Raw genomic sequence first — 22,555 nt, forward strand, 5'->3', positions numbered from 1 at the left:
GACTAAACAATGTCATTCATGACGCATTTCTGATAAAGTGTTCACTGCTAATTATGTTGGAATGTGTCTGTACTTTCCCAGACATAAGATTGGTCAGGTTGACACTGTAACCAGACCTGTGAGAGTCTTCAGCAATTTAGGGCTTATTGAAACATACAGGGCTTCTAATATACTTATTTAAATATAAAGCTTATTTTATAATTCTTCTTAAAACAATCATAAAATAATTGCATATTAAATCTTAATAAAATAAAATCATTTTCCATATAAATATAATAACTTCAACCGGCAGAGGTCAGCCTTTCATAACAAATAACAAACAGTATTAATTATATAAGACTATGAAACCGCCAGGTGGCATCATTGAATCATCTTTAACCAATTGGAAAACACTTTCTTTGTTTAATATTTATAAAACTAGTTCCCAAAACATAATGGCCTCAATTCACTAAGCTTAAAGAGACACTGAAGCGAAAAAAAATGATATGATTTGCAGTGTTCTCCCCAGGACTAATTAAGTGGGCGGGCCGCCCGGCTGTTTTGAAACCCCGCCCGCCTAGGAGGAGCGCTCCTCTGCCGATCTATTAACTTCCAGGCAGCTCAGCTAGCGGAGGCTGCAGCCCAGATACGCATGTGAGTGGAACTCACAGGGAGACTAGTGCTGTGTGACTCGAGGCTGGGGAGAAAGCCTGAAGCTGCAGACAGACTTTCTCCCCTCTTCCCTGAGCGAATCCACACAGCGTCTCTGTTCTGGCTGCATGAATGTTAGACTGCAGCCAGTCCCATCCCTTCCAGGCAGCTCCAGATAGGTTAGACTGACTGCACACGACGATCACCAGGGTCGTACTCGTACTGACTGAGTGTCGTTGTGAGCCACCGGGTGATTTCCCGGGGGCCTCTTTGAAGCCATGCCCCGCCCACAGGCTTTTCCTCTGAACTGGAGTGGTGGGGCTAGGGCAGGCAGCCAGTCCATCATGTCTCCCGCAGCTGAGAAGAGCGGGGTTTCTCGGCATAAGCTCCGCCCCCGGCGGCCGAAACTCCGCCCCCCGGCGGCCGAAACTCCGCCCCCATAGGACTCCCGCACAGAGGAAGGGTTGCTCCAGCCCTGGGGAAGCTCACCAGGGAGCATGTGTGTGGCAGGTTGAAGCCCTGCCTGGAGGAAGTTGTCTCCTGTCCAGAGGAAGCCCCGCCCCCAGAGGAATAGAGGAGGAATGGACAGCTGCAGCCAAATGCAGTAAGTATCTACCTGTCTCTAACTAATTCCAGTGACCTCCTCCCTATCCCCAGTGACCTACTCTCTACCCCCAGTAACCTCCTCCCTAGCCCCAGTAACCTTCTCTATAGCCCCAGTAACTTGCTCTCTACCCCCACTAGTCCCAGTGACCTCCTCCCTACCCCTACTAGCTCCAGTCACCTTCCACCTAACCCCCACTAGCCCCAGTGACCTCTCTACCCCCACTAGTCCCAGTGACCTTCTCCCTGCCCCCACTAACCCCAGTCACCTTCCACATAACCCCCACTAGCCCCAGTGACCTACTCCCTTCCCCCACTAGCCCCAGTGACCTCCCTACCCCCACTAGCCCCAGTGACCTTCCACCTAAGCCCCACTAGCCCCAGTGACCTTCCACCTAAGCCCCAGTGACCTTCCACCTAACCCCCACTAGCTCCAGTGACCTTCCACCTGCCCCACTAGGCTCAGTGACCTTGTCTTTCCCCACACTAGCCCCAGAGACTTTCTGCATCCCCCACTTGCCCCAGTGACATTTTACCTGACCCCCACTAGCCCCATTGACTTCCTCCCTCTCCCCCCCCCCCTCCCCCCAGCCAAGTGATTTTCTACCCCCACTAGCCCCGGTGACCTATCTCCCTCTACTCGCCCCTGTGACCTTCTGCCTCCCCCCACTAGCCCGGTGACCTATCTCCCTCTACTCGCCCCAGTGACCTACTGCCTCCCCCCACTAGCCCCAGTGACCTTCTGCCTCCCCCCCACTACCCCCGGTGACCTTCTGCCTCCCCCCACTAGCCCCGGTGACCTATCTCCCTCTACTCGCCCCTGTGACCTTCTGCCTCCCCCCACTAGCCCCGGTGACCTATCTCCCTCTACTCGCCCCAGTGACCTACTGCCTCCCCCACTAGCCCCAGTGACCTTCTGCCTCCCCCCACTAGCCCCGGTGACCTTCTGCCTCCCCCCACTAGCCCCGGTGACCTATCTCCCTCTACTCGCCCCAGTGACCTTCTGCCTCCCCCCACTAGCCCCAGTGACCTTCTGCCTCCCCCACTACCCCCAGTGACCTCTTCCCCCCCACTAGCTCCAGCGACCTTCTGCCTCCACTAGCCGCAGTTACCTTCTCCTTTCCCGCACTAGCACCAGTGAACTCCTTCCACTAGCCCCAAAGAGCTCACAATCTAATCCAACCATAGTCATAGTCTAATGTCCTACATTATTATTATTATTATGTATTTATATAGCACTGACATCTGCAGCACTTTACAGAGTACATAGTCATGTCACAGTCCTCAGAGGAGCTCACAATCTAATCCTACCATAGTCATATTCTAATGTCCTACTATATTCTTATTATGCATTTAAATAGCGCTGACATCTTCTGCAGCACTAATCTAATCCCTGCCATATGTTTGCTAACCAAGGCATTACTACTTAGTAAAGGAGAGAGGGGGGGGGGGGGGGGGGGGGGTCATCCAAAGTTATTCTGGGAAGGCGAACTTCAATAATGTCTTTTAGTGGGGTTCTTCACCTGGCTGTCATCAGCTCGACTCCTCAACCTCCTCCTATGCTGTAAGCAGAGATGCGCGGCCCTGCATTCCCCACTCGCACCCCACCCGGCTACTTTTTCATGCCACCCGGCTAGAAAAAAATTCTGGGGAGAACACTGTGATTTGTATGTGTAGCACAGCTAAGAAATAAAACATTAAAGGTAGCCATACACTGGTCGATTTGCCATCAGATTCGACCATCAGACAGATCCCTATCTGATCGAATCTGATCAGAGAGGGATCGTATGGCTACCTTTACTGCAAACAGATTGTGAACAGATTTCAGCCTGAAACCGTTTACAATCTGTGGTGGTGGTAGTGCTGCCGCCGCTTCCCCTCCATCCCGCATACATTACCTGATCCGCCGGCACGACTCCCAGGTCTCCGCTCTTCTTCTCCACTCTGGTCTGGTCTCCGGCATGCTTCCCTTCTTCCTGTCTGGGGGAAGTTTAAACAGTAGAGCGCCCTCTACTGTTTAAACTTCCTGCCGGGACAGGAAGAAGGGAAGCATGCCGGAGACCAGAGCAGAGAATGAAGAGCGGAGACCTGGGAGTCGTGCCGGCGGATCAGGTAATGTATTGCAGCTCTATTGTGTCGGTCGTCGGGCACTCGAACGCCGCTAGCGACGCGCTCCCTACCCGCGGGCGATCGACGGTAATTTTCCGCACGACTGGATCGGACAGAATGGATCGAAATTCGGCGTGTAGCGCGATCGATTGGCAGCAGATTCGATCCCAGTGATCGAATCTGCTGTCGAAACGGCGGCAAATCGGGCCAGTGTATGGCCAGCTTAAGATCAGATACATCAGTGTAATTGTTTCCAGTACAGGAAGAGTTGAGAAACTCCAGTTGTTATCTCTATGCAAACAAGCCATTAAGCTCTCCGACTAAGTTAGCGTGGAGAGGGCTGTTATCTGACTTTTATTATCTTAACTGTAAGTGAACTGTTTACTTTTTCTCTGCTTGAGGAGAGGTCATTACTTCACAGACTGCTCTGCAAGAATCATTTTGAATGCTGAGTGTTGTGTAATCTGCACATATTATAGAATGATGCAATGTTAGAAAAAACACCATATACCTGAAAATAAAAGTATGAGAATATTTTCTTTGCTGCTAATCTTCTAGTAATTATTCATAGTACACAACCAATTCACTTTATCATATTTATTTTTTTTCGCTTCAGTGTCTCTAACTCCTGTCTTTAATAACTCTTCAGAGCTGTTTTACAGTTATCACCATGGTGATATAATTGTGATAACTGTAAAACAGCTCAGAAGAGTTATTAAAGACAGGAGTTAAGCTTAGTGAATTGAGGCCCATGTGTTATCAGTGTTCAGCTAACTGAGACAGCCTTGTACCCAGAACATGTCACCAATTCTTCCAGAACCAAAACCATCCTACGAGAATGTTTACTGTCTCAAATCATCACTGGCTTTGCAATATATTTCAAAGTATTACATTCTATTATATAGGGTTTTACAATAATTATTTCTTTCTTTAGAAGGACTGTATTGATGATTAATATTTATATATACATACACATATGACAGCTTTTCCTGCATAAATAAAACCGCTGGCATTCTGACAACAGCGCCCCCTGTAGCTAGAGCGAGGGGGGGGGTGGCGCAGCAGTGGGGGCCTGTAGGTAGCCGGAGTGCAGGAGGGTGTGGGCGGAGCTTGCAGAGTGGCAGCGGGAGCATAACTCACTCGTCTGAGACACACACATGCTGCCTGCATATCCCTTCCTGCTTCTCACTTCCTGTATCTCTGGTAACAGCGCCCCTGTAGCTAGAGCGGGGGTGTGGCGCAGCAGCAGTGGGGGCCTGTAGGTAGCCGGAGTGCAGGAGGGTGTGGGCGGGGCTCGCAGAGTGGCAGCGGGAGCATAGCTCACTGGTCTGAGACACACACATGCTGCCTGCATATCCCTTCCTGCTTCACACTTTCTGTATCTCTGGTAATAGCGCCCCCTGTAGCTAGAGCGGGGGGGGGGTGCAGCAGTGGGGGCCTGTAGGTAGCCGGAGTGCAGGAGGGTGTGGGCGGAGCTTGCAGAGTGGCAGCGGGAGCATAGCTCACTGGTCTGTGACACACACACATGCTGCCCGCATCTCCCTTCCTGCTTCTCACTTTCTGTATCTCTGGTAACAGCGCCCCCTGTAGCTAGAGCGGGGGGGGCGCGCAGCAGTGGGGGCCTGTAGGTAGCCGGAGTGCAGGAGGGTGAGGGCGGGGCTCGCAGAGTGGCAGCGGGAGCATAGCTCACTGGTCTGAGACACACACATGCTGCCTGCATATCCCTTCCTGCTTCTCACTTTCTGTATCTCTGGTAACAGCGCCCCCTGTAGCTAGAGCGGGGGGGGGGGGTGCAGCAGTGGGGGCCTGTAGGTAGCCGGAGTGCAGGAGGGTGAGGGCGGAGCTTGCAGAGTGGCAGCGGGAGCATAACTCACTGGTCTGAGACACACACACACACACACACACACACACACGTGCTGCCCGCATCTCCCTTCCTGCTTCTCACTTTCTGTATCTCTGGTAATAGCGCCCCCTGTAGCTAAAGCGGGGGGGGGGGGTGCAGCAGTGGGGGCCTGCAGGTAGCCGGAGTGCAGGAGGGTGAGGGCGGAGCTTGCAGAGTGGCAGCGGGAGCATAGCTCACTGGTCTGAGACACACACACACACACACACACACACACACACACACACACACACACGCGCTGCCCGCATCTCCCTTCCTGCTTCTCACTTTCTGTATCTTTGGTAATAGCGCCCCCTGTAGCTAGAGCGGGGGGGTGCAGCAGTGGGGGCCTGTAGGTAGCCGGAGTGCAGGAGGGTGAGGGCGGAGCTTGCAGAGTAGCAGCGGGAGCATAGCTCACTGGTCTGAGACACACACACACATGCTGCCTGCATATCCCTTCCTGCTTCTCACTTTCTGTATCTCTGGTAATAGCGCCCCCTGCAGCTAGAGCGGGGGGGGGGGTGCAGCAGTGGGGGCCTGTAGGTAGCCGGAGTGCAGGAGGGTGAGGGCGGAGCTTGCAGAGTGGCAGCGGGAGCATAACTCACTCATCTGAGACACACACACACGTGCTGCCCGCATCTCCCTTCCTGCTTCTCACTTTCTGTATCTCTGGTAATAGCGCCCCCTGTAGCTAGAGCGGGGGGTGCAGCAGTGGGGGCCTGCAGGTAGCCGGAGTGCAGGAGGGTGAGGGCGGAGCTTGCAGAGTGGCAGCGGGAGCATAGCTCACTGGTCTGAGACACACACACACACACACACACACACACACACACACACACACACACACACACACACACACACACACACACACACACACACACACACACACACACACACACACACACACACACACACACACACACACACACACACACACACACACACACACACACACACACACACACACACACACACACACACACACACACACACACACACACGTGCTGCCCGCATCTCCCTTCCTGCTTCTCACTTTCTGTATCTCTGGTAATAGCGCCCCCTGTAGCTAGAGCGCGGGGGGGGTGCAGCAGTGGGGGCCTGTAGGTAGCCGGAGTGCAGGAGGGTGTGGGCGGTGCTTGCAGAGTGGCAGCGGGAGCATAACTCTCGTCTGAGACACACACACACACACACGTGCTGCCCGCATCTCCCTTCCTGCATCTCTGGTAACAGCGCTCCCTGTGGTCATGCTTTGATCAGTGATAAGGTACGCTGTAGGAAGACGCGGGCAACCACCAACTCCTGTACAGTCTGTGGTGCACCATGGCGTTGGATGGAGCAAGACATGATGTCCCAGATGTGCTCAGTTGGATTCAGGTCTCGGGAACGGGCAGGCCAGTCCATAGCATCAATGCCTTCATCTTGCAGGAACTGCTGACACACTCCAGCCACATGAGGTCTAGCATTGTCTTGCATTAGGAGGAACCCAGGGCCAACTGCACCAGCATATGGTCTCTCACAAGGGGTCTGAGGATCTAATCTCGGGACCTAATGGCAGTCAGGCCACCTCTGGCGAGCACATGGAGGGCTGTGCAGCCCCCCAAAGAAATGCCACCCCACACCATTACTGATCCACTGCCAAACCGGTCATGCTGGAGGATGTTGCAGACAGCAGAACATCCTCCACAGCATCTCCAGACTGTCACATGTGCTCAGTGTGAACCTGGTTTCATCTTTAACCATTTCAGCCTGCGGGGATTTTTCACCTTATGCATCGGAGCAATTTTCACCTCCCATTCATTTGCTAATAACTTTATCACTACTTATCACAATTTATTGATCTATATCTTGTTTTTTCCGCCACTAATTAGGCTTTCTGTGGGTGGTACATTTTGCTAAGAGCCACTTTACCGTAAATGCATTTTTACAGGATTAATAAGAAAAAAATTGAAAAAATTCATTATTTCTCAGTTTTCGGCCATTATAGCTTTAAAGTAATCCATGCTACCATAATCAAAACCTATGTATTTTATTTGCCTGTATGTCTCGGTTATTATACCATTTAAATTTTGTCCCTATCACAATGTATGGCGCCAATATTTTATTTGGAAATAAAGGTGCATTGTTTCCGTTTTGCGTCCATCACTATTTACAAGCTTATAATTTAAAAAATGTTTAGTATACCCTCTTCAAATGCATATTTAAAAAGCACATCCCTGCTCCGTCATCAGCCTCCCAGTGGCGATCACCACTAGGAGACTGTTAGATGGCGAAACCACCGTCTATTTACACAGTACAGCGATGCGATCTATAGCAGCACCGTACTGTGGACAGGCGTGACGCTCGGCTGTTCCCTGGGGAGGCTCAGAGAGAGATCGCCTCTCATAGGCTGATGTCTGAGAGCCGATCGCTGTGATTGCTGGCGGGGGGAGGGATAAATTAAAAAGACATTTTTAATGTAAAATACAGAAGAAAAAAAAATAAACACTGCCTGCAGCAGCGAATAGGGCCCACCAACAGAAATCGCTGTTGGTGGGCATAAAAGGGGAGGTGAAGTCATTTGTGTGCTAAGATGTCGTACTCTGCAGCGAGCTCTTAAAGCTGCAGAGCACCAATTAGTAAAAAATAGCCTGGTCATTAGTGGAGTGTAAGCCTACAGTCCTTTAAGTGTTCCCTTTACTTATATGAGGCTTCTGACTGAACAATAATTCCAAATCTCCAGCCCTGTGCAAAGTCCTGCTGCCTCCATAATACCACTAATTGTAGAACAAGAAAACTACAGAATGTAACTTCCAGTTCATCCCTGCTGCTGATCTCTCTCCTCATTGTCTGTGTGCCTTTATAATATACGGGATGTGTCCCTCTCACCTTTATATCTTCACAGCTCTGCAACCCACCATGCTGCGTCTAACTGCCACCTCTGTAACAGTCACCGGGGGACACCAATTGCTAGGGGGGAAACTCAGGTAACTGTCACCGGGGGACACCAACTGATAGGGGGAAACTCAGGTAACCGTCACCGGGGGACACCAACTGATAGGGGGGGGTGGAACTCAGGTAACCGTCACCGGGGGACACCAACTGATGGGGGGGGGGAACTCAGGTAACCGTCACCGGGGGACACCAACTGATAGGGGGAAACTCGGGTAGCTATCACTGGGGGACACCAACTGCTAGGGGGGAAACTCAGGTAACCGTCACTGGGGGACACCAACTGCTAGGGGGGAAACTCAGGTAACCGTCACTGGGGGACACCAACTGCTAGGGGGGAAACTCAGGTAACCGTCACCGGGGGACACCAACTGCTAGGGGGGAAACTCAGGTAACCGTCACCGGGGGACAACAACTGCTAGGGGAGAAACTCAGGTAACCGTCACCGGGGGACACCAACTGCTAGGGGGGAAACTCAGGTAACCGTCACCAGGGGACACCAACTGCTAGGGGGGAAACTCAGGTAACCGTCACCGGGGGACACCAACTGATAGGGGGAAACTCAGGTAACCGTCACTGGGGGACACCACCTGATAGGGGGAAACTCGGGTACCCGTCACTGGGGGACACCAACTGATAGGGGGAAACTCAGGTACCCGTCACTGGGGGACACCAACTGATAGGGGGAAACTCAGGTACCCGTCACTGGGGGACACCAACTGATAGGGGAGGAACTCAGGTACCCGTCACTGGGGGACACCAACTGATAGGGGGAAACTCAGGTACCCGTCACTGGGGGACACCAACTGATAGGGGGAAACTCAGGTACCCGTCACTGGGGGACACCAACTGATAGGGGAGGAACTCAGGTAACCGTCACTGGGGGACACCAACTGATAGGGGGAAACTCAGGTAACCGTCACTGGGGACACCAACTGATAGGGGGAAATCTCAGGTAACGTCACCGGGGGACACCAACTGATAGAGGGAAACTCAGGTAACTGTCACCGGGGGACACCAACTGATAGGGGGAAACTCAGGTAACTGTCACCGGGGGACACCAACTGATAGGGGGAAACTCAGGTAACCGTCACCTGGGGACACCAACTGATAGGGGGAAACTCAGGTAACTGTCACCGGGGGACACCAACTGATAGGGGGAAACTCAGGTAACCGTCACCGGGGGACACCAACTGATAGGGGGAATCTCAGGTAACCGTCACTGGGGGACACCAACTGCTAGGGGGAATCTCAGGTAACCGTCACTGGGGGACACCAACTGATAGGGGGTAACTCAGGTAACGTCACCTGGGGACACCAACTGCTAGGGGGAAACTCAGGTAACGTCACTGAGGGACACCAACTGATAGGGGAGGAACTCAGGTAACCGTCACTGGGTAACAAACACTGTGGGAGGTGCCCTTACATCTAATTATATATAATATCTATTAATTACAGATAAGCGTAGTGCGCCTTACCTGTTATGAAGGCTCGTACACACAGATCAAGTAAATTGAATTTATTTCTAGCACAATGGACTGGACAACGCGTTTCGCGACCGCAAGTCGCTTCTTCAGGTCAAATAAAATGCTGTTAGCCAGGGACGTCACTGGGGGACACCAACTGCTAGGGGGAATCTCAGGTAACAGTCACTGGGGGACACCACCTGATAGGGGGAAACTCGGGTACCCGTCACTGGGGGACACCAACTGATAGGGGGAAACTCAGGTACCCGTCACTGGGGGACACCAACTGATAGGGGGAAACTCAAGTACCCGTCACTGGGGGACACCAACTGATAGGGGGAAACTCAGGTACCCGTCACTGGGGGACACCAACTGATAGGGGAGGAACTCAGGTAACCGTCACTGGGGGACACCAACTGATAGGGGGAAACTCAGGTAACCGTCACTGGGGACACCAACTGATAGGGGGAAATCTCAGGTAACGTCACCGGGGGACACCAACTGATAGAGGGAAACTCAGGTAACTGTCACCGGGGGACACCAACTGATAGGGGGAAACTCAGGTAACTGTCACCGGGGGACACCAACTGATAGGGGGAAACTCAGGTAACCGTCACCTGGGGACACCAACTGATAGGGGGAAACTCAGGTAACTGTCACCGGGGGACACCAACTGATAGGGGGAAACTCAGGTAACCGTCACCGGGGGACACCAACTGATAGGGGGAATCTCAGGTAACCGTCACTGGGGGACACCAACTGCTAGGGGGAATCTCAGGTAACCGTCACTGGGGGACACCAACTGATAGGGGGTAACTCAGGTAACGTCACCTGGGGACACCAACTGCTAGGGGGAAACTCAGGTAACGTCACTGAGGGACACCAACTGATAGGGGAGGAACTCAGGTAACCGTCACTGGGTAACAAACACTGTGGGAGGTGCCCTTACATCTAATTATATATAATATCTATTAATTACAGATAAGCGTAGTGCGCCTTACCTGTTATGAAGGCTCGTACACACAGATCAAGTAAATTGAATTTATTTCTAGCACAATGGACTGGACAACGCGTTTCGCGACCGCAAGTCGCTTCTTCAGGTCAAATAAAATGCTGTTAGCCAGGGACGTCACTGGGGGACACCAACTGCTAGGGGGAATCTCAGGTAACAGTCACTGGGGGACACCAACTGCTAGGGGGAATCTCAGGTAACCGTCACTGGGGGACACCAACTGATGGGGGGAAACTCGGGTAACATTGTGTGTGACAATAAATGGTTTCAGCCGATCACTAACCATGAGTGAAATAAGTGTTTGTGTTTTTCATAACCTTGTAAAGAATGGTTGAGAAATCATAAATTAGGCCAGGGTATGTAAACTTATGAGCGCAACTGTATATTTTCCTCATCCTCCACACCTCCCATCATACTCCATATACTGTTCTCTACTGTTCCCCCTCCCCCATACATCCCATCAGTCTCCTCCCTCTATCATCAGCACTTTGCTCCTCCCCTCTCTTCTCCCACTATCACCGTACATCCTCTATAGGCACTGTGCTCCTCCCCTCTCTCCTCCCACTATCACCGTACATCCTCTATCAGCACTTTGCTCCTCCCCTCTCTCCTCCCACTATCACCGTACATCCTCTATCAGCACTTTGCTCCTCCCCTCTCTCCTCCCACCATCACCGTACATCCTCTATAGGCACTGTGCTCCTCCCCTCTCTCCTCCCACTATCACCGTACATCCTCTATCAGCACTTTGCTCCTCCCCTCTCTCCTCCCACCATCACCGTACATCCTCTATAGGCACTGTGCTCCTCCCCTCTATCAGCACTGTGCTCCTCCCACTATCGCTGTACATTCTATGTCCCCTCTCCTCCTGATATTGTTCTGCACCATTCATACTTTTGTTTTCTGGTTTCTCTGCAGTTCGGACTCCCCATTCTTCCTGTGTGATTGCCGCACTTTGGAGACCAAACCGCTGACCGAAGAGTAAGTCCTTTTCTCTAATACCGCTGTATTCACGTTAGCGATAACCTGCTGATACTGACACTTCTACTCAAAAGTGATTTAACAGGGGGAGGGGCATTTCACTGGAGGAGTGGTGCTATATCTCCTCTTCTGTGGACAGGTCTCTGGGGGTGGTGGGAGTGGTGCCGGGTCTCCTCCTCTTCTGTGGACAGGTCTCTGGAGGTGGTGGGAGTGGTGCCGGGTCTCCTCCTCTTCTGTGGACAAGTCTCTGGAGGTGGTGGGAGTGGTGCCGGGTCCCCTCTTCTGTGGACAGTTCTCTGGAGGTGGTGGGAGTGGTGTCGGGTCCCCTCTTCTGTGGATAGTTCTCTGGAGGTGGTGGGAGTGGCGCCGGATCCCCTCTTCTGTAGACAGTTCTCTGGAGGTGGTAGGATTGGTGCTGGATGTCCTCCTCTTCTGTGGCCAGGTCTCTGGAGGTGGTGGGAGTGGTGCTGGATCTCCTTCTCTTCTGTGGACAGTTGTCTGGGGGTGGTGGGAGTGGTGCCGGGTCTCCTCCTCTTCTGTGGACAGGTCTCTGGAGGTGGTGGGAGTGGTGCTGCATCTCCTCCTCTTCTGTGGACAAGTCTCTGGAGGTGGTGGGAGTGGTGCCGGGTCCCCTCTTCTGTGGACAGTTCTCTGGAGGTGGTAGGATTGGTGCTGGATGTCCTCCTCTTCTGTGGCCAGGTCTCTGGAGGTGGTGGGAGTGGTGCTGGATCTCCTCCTCTTCTGTGGCCAGGTCTCTGGAGGTGGTGGGAGTGGTGCTGGATCTCCTCCTCTTCTGTGGCCAGGTCTCTGGAGGTGGTGGGAGTGGTGCTGGATCTCCTCCTCTTCTGTGGCCAGGTCTCTGGAGGTGGTGGGAGTGGTGCTGGATCTTCTCCTCTTCTGTGGCCAGGTCTCTGGAGGTGGTGGGAGTGGTGCCGGGTCCCTTCTTCTGTGGACAGGTCTCTGGAGGTGGTGGGAGTGGTGCTGGATCTCCTCTTCTGTGGACAGTTCTCTGGAGGTGGTGGGAGTGGTGCTGGATCTCCTCTTCTGTGGACAGTTCTCTGGAGGTGGTGGGAGTGGTGCTGGATCTCCTCTTCTGTGGACAGTTCTCTGGAGGTGGTGGGAGTGGTGCTGGATCTCCTCTTCTGTGGACAGTTCTCTGGAGGTGGTGGGAGTGGTGCCGTATCCCCTCTTCTGTGGACAGTTCTCTGGAGGTGGTAGGATTGGTGCTGGATGTCCTCCTTCTGTGGCCAGGTCTCTGGAGGTGGTGGGAGTGGTGCTGGATCTCCTCCTCTTCTGTGGCCAGGTCTCTGGAGGTGGTGGGAGTGGTGCCGGGTCCCCTCTTCTGTGGCCAGGTCTCTGGAGGTGGTGGGAGTGGTGCCGGGTCCCCTCTTCTGTGGACAGGTCTCTGGAGGTGGTGGGAGTGGTGCTGGATCTCCTCTTCTGTGGATACTTCTCTGGAGGTGGGACAGTTCTCTGGAGGTGGTGGGAGTGGTGCCGGATCTCCTCCTCTTCTGTGGATAGGTCTCTGGAGGTGGTGTGAGTGGTGCTAGGTCTCCTCCTCTTCTGTGGACAGGTCTCTGGAGATGGTGGGAGTGGTGCTATATCTCCTCTTTTGTGGACAGTTCTCTGGAGGTGGTGGGAGTGGTGCCGGTTCCCTTCTTCTGTGGACAGTTCTCTGGAGGTGGTGGGAGTGGTGCTATATCTCCTCTTCTGTGGACAGGTCTCTGGAGGTGGTGAGAGTGGTGCTGGATCTCCTCTTCTGTAGACAGTTCTCTAGAGGTGGTGGGAGTGGTGCCGGCTCCCCTCTTCTGTGGACAGTTCTCTGGAGGAGGTGGGGAGTTGTGCTGGATTTCCTCTTCTGTGGGCCGTTTTCTGGAGGTGGTGGGAGTGGTGCCGGGTCTCCTCCTTCTGTGGACAGGTCTCTGGAGGTGGTGGTAGTGGTTCTGTGTCTCCTCCACTTCTCTGGACAGTTCTCTGGAGGTGGTGGGAGTGGTGCCGGGTCCCCTCCCCTTCTGTGGACAGGTCTCTGGAGGTGGTAGGATTGGTGCTAAATCTCCTCTGCTGTGGACAGTTCTCTGGAGGTGGTGGGAGTGGTGCTGGGTCTCCTCCTCTTCTGTGGACAGGTCTCTGGAGGTGGTAGGATTGGTGCTGGATCTCCTCCTCTTCTGTGGACAGTTCTCTGGAGGTGGTGGAAGTGGTACTTGGTGTCCTTTTTGTGGACAGTTCTGTACACCTTTTTTAGAGATGCAAGCTTTTTTTTTTTTTTTTTTCTTTTTTTTTTTTTTCATACTGCTTGTTTTACAGATAATGGCTTGGATATCTAGTATAACCACTAAAGGCTTGTACATGTGTCCAACACATCCATCCGATTTGATTTTGGTCTGTTGGATGACAATCAGATGTGTGTACTGATCACAGACGGTTTGCCTGCTCTATTCGGCGGATCAACTCACATGACTGTTGGGCTGATATCGTGCAGTTGGCCACGTGTGTACAAGTCGTTTGAATGACGTGCAGTTGTTTTGAAAGTGGCCATATTGTGCTGTCCGTCATTCCGCTTGCGTTATGCAAATGAGTTGGTCGTTCAGTTGGTTGGTGCACAGAAAATACAAGTCGTGCAGACTGTTTGTCATGCGGGTGGTCATGCTGTGAAGTTGGTTGTGCACTTTGTTGGACATGTGTACGAGTCTCCATGCTTCTCTTTTGTTCCGCAGGCAGGAACCTTCTGGCCAGACCTCTGATAAGATCTTGGCCGTGGCCTTCTCCTCCTCTGGGAAGTATTGTGCGGTGACAGACGACAGGAAACGCCTCATCCTCTTCCAGGCGGAGCCTTCATGGGAGAAGATAAGCGTCAGGTGAGGCGGGGCATAGTATGGGGACATGTCATACTGCAGATACTGAAGCAGCAGGTGAGGTGGGGCATCGTAAGGAGGCGTGGCATACTGCAAACACTGCGGGGCATAGTATAGGTGCATGTCACCCTGCAGACACTGAAGCGTCAGGTGAGGCGGGGCATACTAAGGGGGCGTGGCATACTGCAGATACTGAAGCGAGAGGTGAGGTGGAGCATAGTATGGGGGTGTGTCATACTGAAGATACTGAAGCGTCAGGTGAGGTGGGGCATAGTATGGGGGTGTGTCATACTGCAGACACTGCGGGGCATAGTATAGGTGCATGTCACACTGCAGACACTGAAGCCTCAGGTGAGGTGGGGCATACTGCAGATACTGAAGCGAGAGGTGAGGTGGAGCATAGTAAGTGGGCGTGGCATACTGCAGGGCATAGTATAGGTGCATGTCACACTGCAGACACTGAAGCTTCAGGTGAGGTGGGGCATACTAAGGAGGCGTACTGCAGACACTGCAGGGCATAGTATGGGGGTGTGTCATACTGCAGACACTGGGGCATAGTATGGGGGTGTGTCATACTGCAGACACTGCAGGGCATAGTATAGGTGCATGTCACACTGAAGCGTCAGGTGAGGCGGGGCATACTAAAGAGGGCGTAGCATACTGCAGATACTGAAGCGTCAGCTGAGACGGGGCATAGTATGGGGGCGTGTCATACTGCAGACACTGTGGGGCATAGTATAGGTGCATGTCACACTGAAGCGTCAGGTTAGGCGTGGCATACTAAGGGGGCGTGGCATACTGCAGATACTGAAGCATCAGCTGAGGCGGGGCATAGTATGGGGGTGTGTCATACCGCATACACTCTGCCTGTATAATTAGAATTGTGCCCGTACAGGTTCGTGTCCCGGCGCTGCACGGCCATTGCATTCTCGCCCTGTGAATCCCGAATCCTGGTGGCAGATAAATCCGGAGATGTTTACTCTTTTTTGGTGGACACCCCGCTGGAGGAGGGGCATCTGGAGCTTGGACATCTTTCCATGTTATTGGATGTGGTAAGAGGGGCGGGGCTTCTATATAAATCTGTACGGAATGGAATTGTAACGATCTGCGGGCGATTTCCAGTCAGCGCACACCGCGTGCGCTGAAGCAGAAGGAAATCGCCACAGTCATAGAAGCAAAGTACCCAGTATAGATTTGTAGAGGAGAATTCCAACCAGCAGATGGAGCTGTGGAGCACAGAGGGATAAGTCCTCTGTACAGCCACAGATGCCAGATTGAAATTGTACGATTAAGCAAGACTGGGCAACAAAGTAACAACTCAGAAGAAAGCAAGAACAGAGACAGACTATGTGAATGTCTACCAATCTAGTCGCCACCCAGCGACGGTAGACATATCACATCAGAGCTGACCAGAGAGAAAGCCAATCGCAAGAGAGGCGATTGCTATCAACAACACAAGACTGAGCAAAGAGAGAGTGTGAACTGAGTAAGGAAGACACAGCAAATAACTACAATCTGAACGCCAAGGAAAATAACAAAAGAACTGGCTAAACGCGGTCACCGCACGATATGCGCAACAGTGACAAGTGCATTAACGGTATGGTCACCGCACGATAAGCGCAACAGTGACAAAACGTACCAACCCTGACTAACAAATGAACACGGAGAATGAAAATAAACAGAACGCGAACGCTTGCTAATCGGTTGCCTCGCATCAGACAACAGCCAGCGTTCGTTCCAGACAAGACAGACAGGAGTAACCAGCAGCAACCGCAGCTAAGATTATACTCCAAGGTTCAGACAATAAAGATCCACCGCCTCTAACGCTAGGGCGAATGCGATCTAAGAACAGGACAGAACCATTCACTGCCAACCACCGCTGGCGACAGTACAATCGCACGGACAAGGCAGACAGGAGTAACCAGTAGCTAAGGTTATACTCCAGGGTTCAGACAATAAAGATCCACCGCCTCTAACGCTAGGGCAAATGCGATCTAAGAACAGGACAGAACCATTCACTGCCAACCACCGCTGGCGACAGTACAATCGCACGGACAAGGCAGACAGGAGTAACCAGTAGCTAAGGTTATACTCCAGGGTTCAGACAATAAAGATCCACCGCCTCTAACGCTAGGGCGAATGCGATCTAAGAACAGGACAGAACCATTCACTGCCAACCACCGCTGGCGACAGTACAATCGCACGGACAAGGCAGACAGGAGTAACCAGTAGCTAAGGTTATACTCCAAGGTTAAGACAAGAGAGGAACGCTTGCTAATCGGTTACCTCACACCAGACAACAGCAAACGTTCGTTCCAGACAAGACAGACAGGAGTAACCAGTAGCAACCGCAGCTAAGGTTATACTCCAAGATTCAGACAATAAAGATCCACCCCCTCTAACGCTAGGGTGAATGCGATCTAAGAACAGGACAGAATGATTCACTCTCAGCCACCGCTGGCGACAGTACAATCGCACAGACAAGACAAGACAGAATAGGCAGTACAAATTATAACACAAACCTGACTGCACTAAATAGGAGTGCAAGGTTCACTCCCCAAGAATTGACTACACTAGAATATAGCAACAAAGATGCTGAGGCTCTAAGGTCAGTTTCCCTAATCAGGAACCATGTCGAGTGAGGAATTCTGGGAGGAAGTGACATTTATACTAGAAACCTTCAAAGGAAGCAGACAAGCAGATTGCAAGATAAGTAGACGCAAATCGGTCAGCCTTGCAAACTGACAGAAATGCCTCTTTTCCCTGGACTGAACTATGCAAGCTGCATAGGAAACAACACTGTCCAGGGAATCAAGGCCAGCAGAGCGGATTCTGACAGGAATCTATCCTACAAGTTCTGCATATGGACCAGCACCCCCAGATCTGATCATTGGTGGTCTCTGCTGCTCCCCACCAGTATAGGACCAGCACCCCCAGATCTGATCATTGGTGGTCTCTGCTGCTACCCTCCAGTATAGGACCAGCACCCTCAGATCTGATCATTGGTGGTCTCTGCTGCTACCCTCCAGTATAGGACCAGCACCCCCAGATCTGATCATTGGTGGTCTCTGCTGCTCCCCACCAGTATAGGACCAGCACCCCCAGATCTGATCATTGGTGGTCTCTGCTGCTCCCCACCAGTATAGGACCAGCACCCCCAGATCTGATCATTGGTGGTCTCTGCTGCTCCCCACCAGTATAGGACCAGCACCCCCAGATCTGATCATTGGTGGTCTGCTGCTCCCCACCAGTATAGGACCAGCACCCTCAGATCTGATCATTGGTGGTCTCTGCTGCTCCCCACCAGTATAGGACCAGCACCCCCAGATCTGATCATTGGTGGTCTCTGCTGCTCCCCACCAGTATAGGACAAGCACCCCCAGATCTGATCATTGGTGGTCTGCTGCTCCCCACCAGTATAGGACCAGCACCCTCAGATCTGATCATTGGTGGTCTCTGCTGCTCCCCACCAGTATAGGACCAGCACCCCCAGATCTGATCATTGGTGGTCTGCTGCTCCCCACCAGTATAGGACCAGCACCCCCAGATCTGATCATTGGTGGTCTCTGCTGCTCCCCACCAGTATAGGACAAGCACCCCCAGATCTGATCATTGGTGGTCTGCTGCTCCCCACCAGTATAGGACCAGCACCCCCAGATCTGATCATTGGTGGTCTCTGCTGCTCCCCACCAGTATAGGACTAGCACCCCCAGATCTGATCATTGGTGGTCTCTGCTGCTCCCCACCAGTATAGGACCAGCACCCCCAGATCTGATCATTGGTCTTTGCTGCTCCCCACCAGTATAGGACCAGCACCCCCAGATCTGGTCATTGGTGGCCTCTGCTGCTCCCCTCCAGTATAGGACCAGCACCCCCAGATCTGATCATTGGTGGTCTCTGCTGCTCCTCACCAGTATAGGACCAGCACCCCCAGATCTGATCATTGGTGGTCTCTGCTGCTCCCCACCAGTATAGGACCAGCACCCCCAGATCTGATCATTGGTGGTCTCTGCTGCTCCCCTCCAGTATAGGACCAGGACCCCCAGATCTGATCATTGGTGGTCTCTGCTGCTCCCCACCAGTATAGGACCAGGACCCCCAGATCTGATCATTGGTGGTCTCTGCTGCTCCCCACCAGTATAGGACCAGGACCCCCAGATCTGATCATTGGTGGTCTCTGCTGCTCCCCACCAGTATAGGACCAGCACCCCCAGATCTGATCATTGGTCTCTGCTGCTCCTCACCAGTATAGGACCAGCACCCCCAGATCTGATCATTGGTGGTCTCTGCTGCTCCTCACCAGTATAGGACCAGCACCCCCAGATCTGATCATTGGTGGTCTCTGCTGCTCCCCACCAGTATAAGACCAGCACCCCCAGATCTGATCATTGGTGGTCTCTGCTGCTCCCCACCAGTATAGGACCAGCACCCCAGATCTGATCATTGGTGGTCTCTGCTGCTCCTCACCAGTATAGGACCTGCACCCCCAGATCTGATCATTGGTGGTCTCTGCTGCTCCCCACCAGTATAGGACCAGCACCCCCAGATCTGATCATTGGTCTCTGCTGCTCCTCACCAGTATAGGACCAGCACCCCCAGATCTGATCATTGGTGGTCTCTGCTGCTCCTCACCAGTATAGGACCAGCACCCCCAGATCTGATCATTGGTGGTCTCTGCTGCTCCCCACCAGTATAGGACCAGCACCCCCAGATCTGATCATTGGTGGTCTCTGCTGCTCCCCACCAGTATAGGACCAGCACCCTCAGATCTGATCATTGGTGGTCTCTGCTGCTCCCCACCATTATAGGAAATGTGTTCTTCTATAGGAGACCAATACCCATACTGCCAGAAATATTGCTGCAGGGGAGGAGCCATTACTTGTGGGCAGGACCAGTCAACCTCCCAACCTCTCTCCTGTCACCTGCCAGATTAACAACTCAATGACAACTGGACGTGTTATAAACGTCCTGTGTATTTGTGGAGAGTGCACAATCAGTTTGTTGCTAAATGAGGCACATGTGATATCCTTTTATCTGAGACGAGTTGTAGCATACATTTTAGTGCGTCTTAACCCTCCTGGCGGTTTGCAAAAAAATCGCCAGGGGGCAGCAAATCTTTTTTTTAATTTTTTTTTTTTTTTTTTCATGTAGCGAGACAAAGTCTCGCTACATGATAGCCGCTGCTCAGCGGCATCCCCCCAGCCCCTCCGATCGCCGGCGGCGATCGGAGATCCGGAGATCCCGTTCAAAGAACGGGATCTCCCGGAGGGCTTCCCCCGTCGCCATGGCGACGGGGCGGGATGACGTCACCGACGTCATCGACGTCGTGACGTCAAAGGGGATTCCGATCCACCCCATAGAGCTGCCTGGCACTGATTGGCCAGGCAGCGCACGGGGTCTGGGGGGGGGGGGCGGCTGCGACGCGACGGATAGCGGCGGATCGGCGGGTAGCGGCGGCGATCGGGCACTGCACGCAGCTAGCAAAGTGCTAGCTGCGTGCAGCAAAAAAAAAATTATGCAAATCGGCCCAGCGGGGCCTGAGCGGTGCCTTCCGGCGGCATAGCCCGAACTCAGTTCGGGCTTACCGCCAGGAAGGTTAAAGGGACTCCGAGCTCTGTTTAAAAATAAAATTTGAACTTACCTGGGGCTTTCTCCATCCCAGCCCTGGTCGGGACGTCCCACGCCGGCCTCCTGGCTCTTCTCCCGGCGGCTGTCCGCATAGCGCGGACAGGCCGGGCCCCCGGACGACACTGGCGAGTGTCGGGGCTTCTTCTTCCTTATACGTCACGAATGACGTCACACGCCGGCCGCCGCGCGTCATGACGGCGGCCGGCGTGACAGCACGGCGCATGCGCGGTTTAATCGCGCATGCGCCGTGCTGTCACGCCGGCCGCCGTCATGACGCGCGGCGGCCGGCGTGTGACGTCATTCGTGACGTATAAGGAAGAAGAAGCCCCGACACTCGCCAGTGTCGCCCGGGGGCCCGGCCTGTCCGCGCTATGCGGACAGCCGCCGGGAGAAGAGCCAGGAGGCCGGCGTGGGACGTCCCGACCAGGGCTGGGATGGAGAAAGCCCCAGGTAAGTTCAAATTTTATTTTTAAACAGAGCTCGGAGTCCCTTTAAAGCTTGGACACACATCACATAAATAGGTACGGACAAACTCAATCAAACATAAAAAAAGGTCATTTTCTAAATTATGATCAAATTTGGGAAAGTTTTAGCAAAACTACAAGAGACATATGCAGTAACATTTTAACCGTGATAAGTAGTAGAATACAGTTTAGAAAGTTTTAGGGTTGAGGCCCATGTCTTGGGTATTCTTTTTAGTCACAAACTGAATCAAAGGCAATTACATTTTTGCATATTCTGTCCCAAAATAAAAGACTTGTAAAAGGAAAACAAAGTGACAGAATATGAAAGAAACAACATCTGGTACCTTAGAAACTTGGCTTTTAAAATATGTATGCCATGAGGGTATATTAGTATTATTTTTGCAAATAAGGTCTTAGAATCATCATTAGTAAACAATGAAAAACATAAAAAAGACACCTTCTTTTCAAATACAATATTGTCACCATACATTGTGCTGGGAACATAATCTAACTGTTGTCTGAACCAGGATGAATACGCAGATACATTCAGTGGGTGTAACTTCTCGTTAGCACTGTTCATTGTAAAGCTGCAATGGATGTAAATGCAGAAATCGTGTTTTTCAGGGTTTTTCTCTACTGTTCTCTTTAAAATGCATTGAAAATAAGGTCATTACTAAACAAAAGTATCTCACACTAAAAGCCTAATTGGTCCTAAAAAAACAAAACCAAAAAAAACAATATATAGATCATTTAGGTGTGATTAGTAGTAATAAACTTATTGGTGAATAAATGTGAGCGGTGCTGATAGGTGAAAATTCATTTGGTCCTGAAGTGGTTAACAGCATGACTGGTGGATAAAGGCAGAGCTTTGAATGCTCAGACCTCAGCTGTTGTGGCTGGCACTGTATATTGGCTGAGGAAGTGGCCATGTTGTTCCACGAAATGTGCCGTCATAGCATAATAAAGGTTCTTTTTCATATACCAATTACCATGTCGTCCGCTAGGTAACCCACCATTTTTTGTTTTTAAAACCTTTTATCCAACTTGGGCACATCTTCTTCCACAGTGTGTACGCCAAGCAAGGGGTGCACCATGCTGTAATCCCATATTTCACCACAAGAGGGCAAGAACAATAAAGAGAGTCCAGTACACCCAAGCAGAGACTGGCTCTCCATCTGCTATAGAGCAATCATCATACAGATACAGTCAGGCCCACAAATACTCAGACATGGACACAATTCTAACGTTGTTGTCTCTATACACAACCACAATGCATTTGAAATGAAACAAACTTGATGTGCTGCAGACTACAGACTGTCATCATTGATTGGCTCTTCACAGTGCAGATGGACAATGAACCAAAGCATACTGCAAAAGCAACCAGGGAGTTTTTGAAGGGAAAGTGGAATGTAATTTAATGGCCAAGCCAATCACCTGACCTGAATCCCATTGAGCATGCATTTCACTTGCTGAAGACAAAACTGAATGGAAAATGCCCCAAGAACCAACAGGACCTGAAGACAGTTGCAGTAGAGGCTGGCAGAGCATCTCCAGGGATGAGACCAGCGTCTGGTGATGTCTGTGCGCTCCACACTTCAGGCTGTAACTGACTGCAGTAGAGGCTGGCAGAGCATCACCAGGGATGAGACCAGCGTCTGGTGATGTCTGTGCGCTCCACACTTCAGGCTGTAACTGACTGCAGTAGAGGCTGGCAGAGTATCACCAGGGATGAGACCAGCGTCTGGTGATGTCTGTGCGCTCCACACTTCAGGCTGTAACTGACTGCAGTAGAGGCTGGCTGAGTATCACCAGGGATGAGACCAGCGTCTGGTGATGTCTGTGCGCTCCACACTTCAGGCTGTAACTGACTGCAGTAGAGGCTGGCAGAGCATCACCAGGGATGAGACCAGCATCTGGTGATGTCTGTGCGCTCCACACTTCAGGCTGTAACTGACTGCAGTAGAGGCCTAGCAGAGTATCACCAGGGATGAGACCAGCGTCTGGTG

General features: G+C 52.1%; 1 protein-coding gene across 6 annotated transcripts in view; it reads left to right on the forward strand.

Moving 5' to 3' along the window:
* Positions 1-22,555, forward strand: part of WDR4 (WD repeat domain 4) — a 232,636-nt gene that overhangs the window by 104,124 nt on the left and 105,957 nt on the right. For all 6 annotated transcript variants that reach the window (XM_068271046.1, XM_068271047.1, XM_068271048.1 and 3 more), the window contains exons 2-5: positions 8,100-8,181; positions 11,543-11,605; positions 14,320-14,460; positions 15,353-15,509. In XM_068271046.1, coding sequence (XP_068127147.1) covers positions 8,100-8,181; positions 11,543-11,605; positions 14,320-14,460; positions 15,353-15,509 — 443 coding nt within the window. The remainder of the gene's footprint in view (positions 1-8,099; positions 8,182-11,542; positions 11,606-14,319; positions 14,461-15,352; positions 15,510-22,555) is intronic.

This window comes from Hyperolius riggenbachi, chromosome 2, assembly GCF_040937935.1.
Source record: "Hyperolius riggenbachi isolate aHypRig1 chromosome 2, aHypRig1.pri, whole genome shotgun sequence".
In the NCBI taxonomy this organism is placed as follows: Eukaryota; Metazoa; Chordata; class Amphibia; order Anura; family Hyperoliidae; genus Hyperolius; species Hyperolius riggenbachi.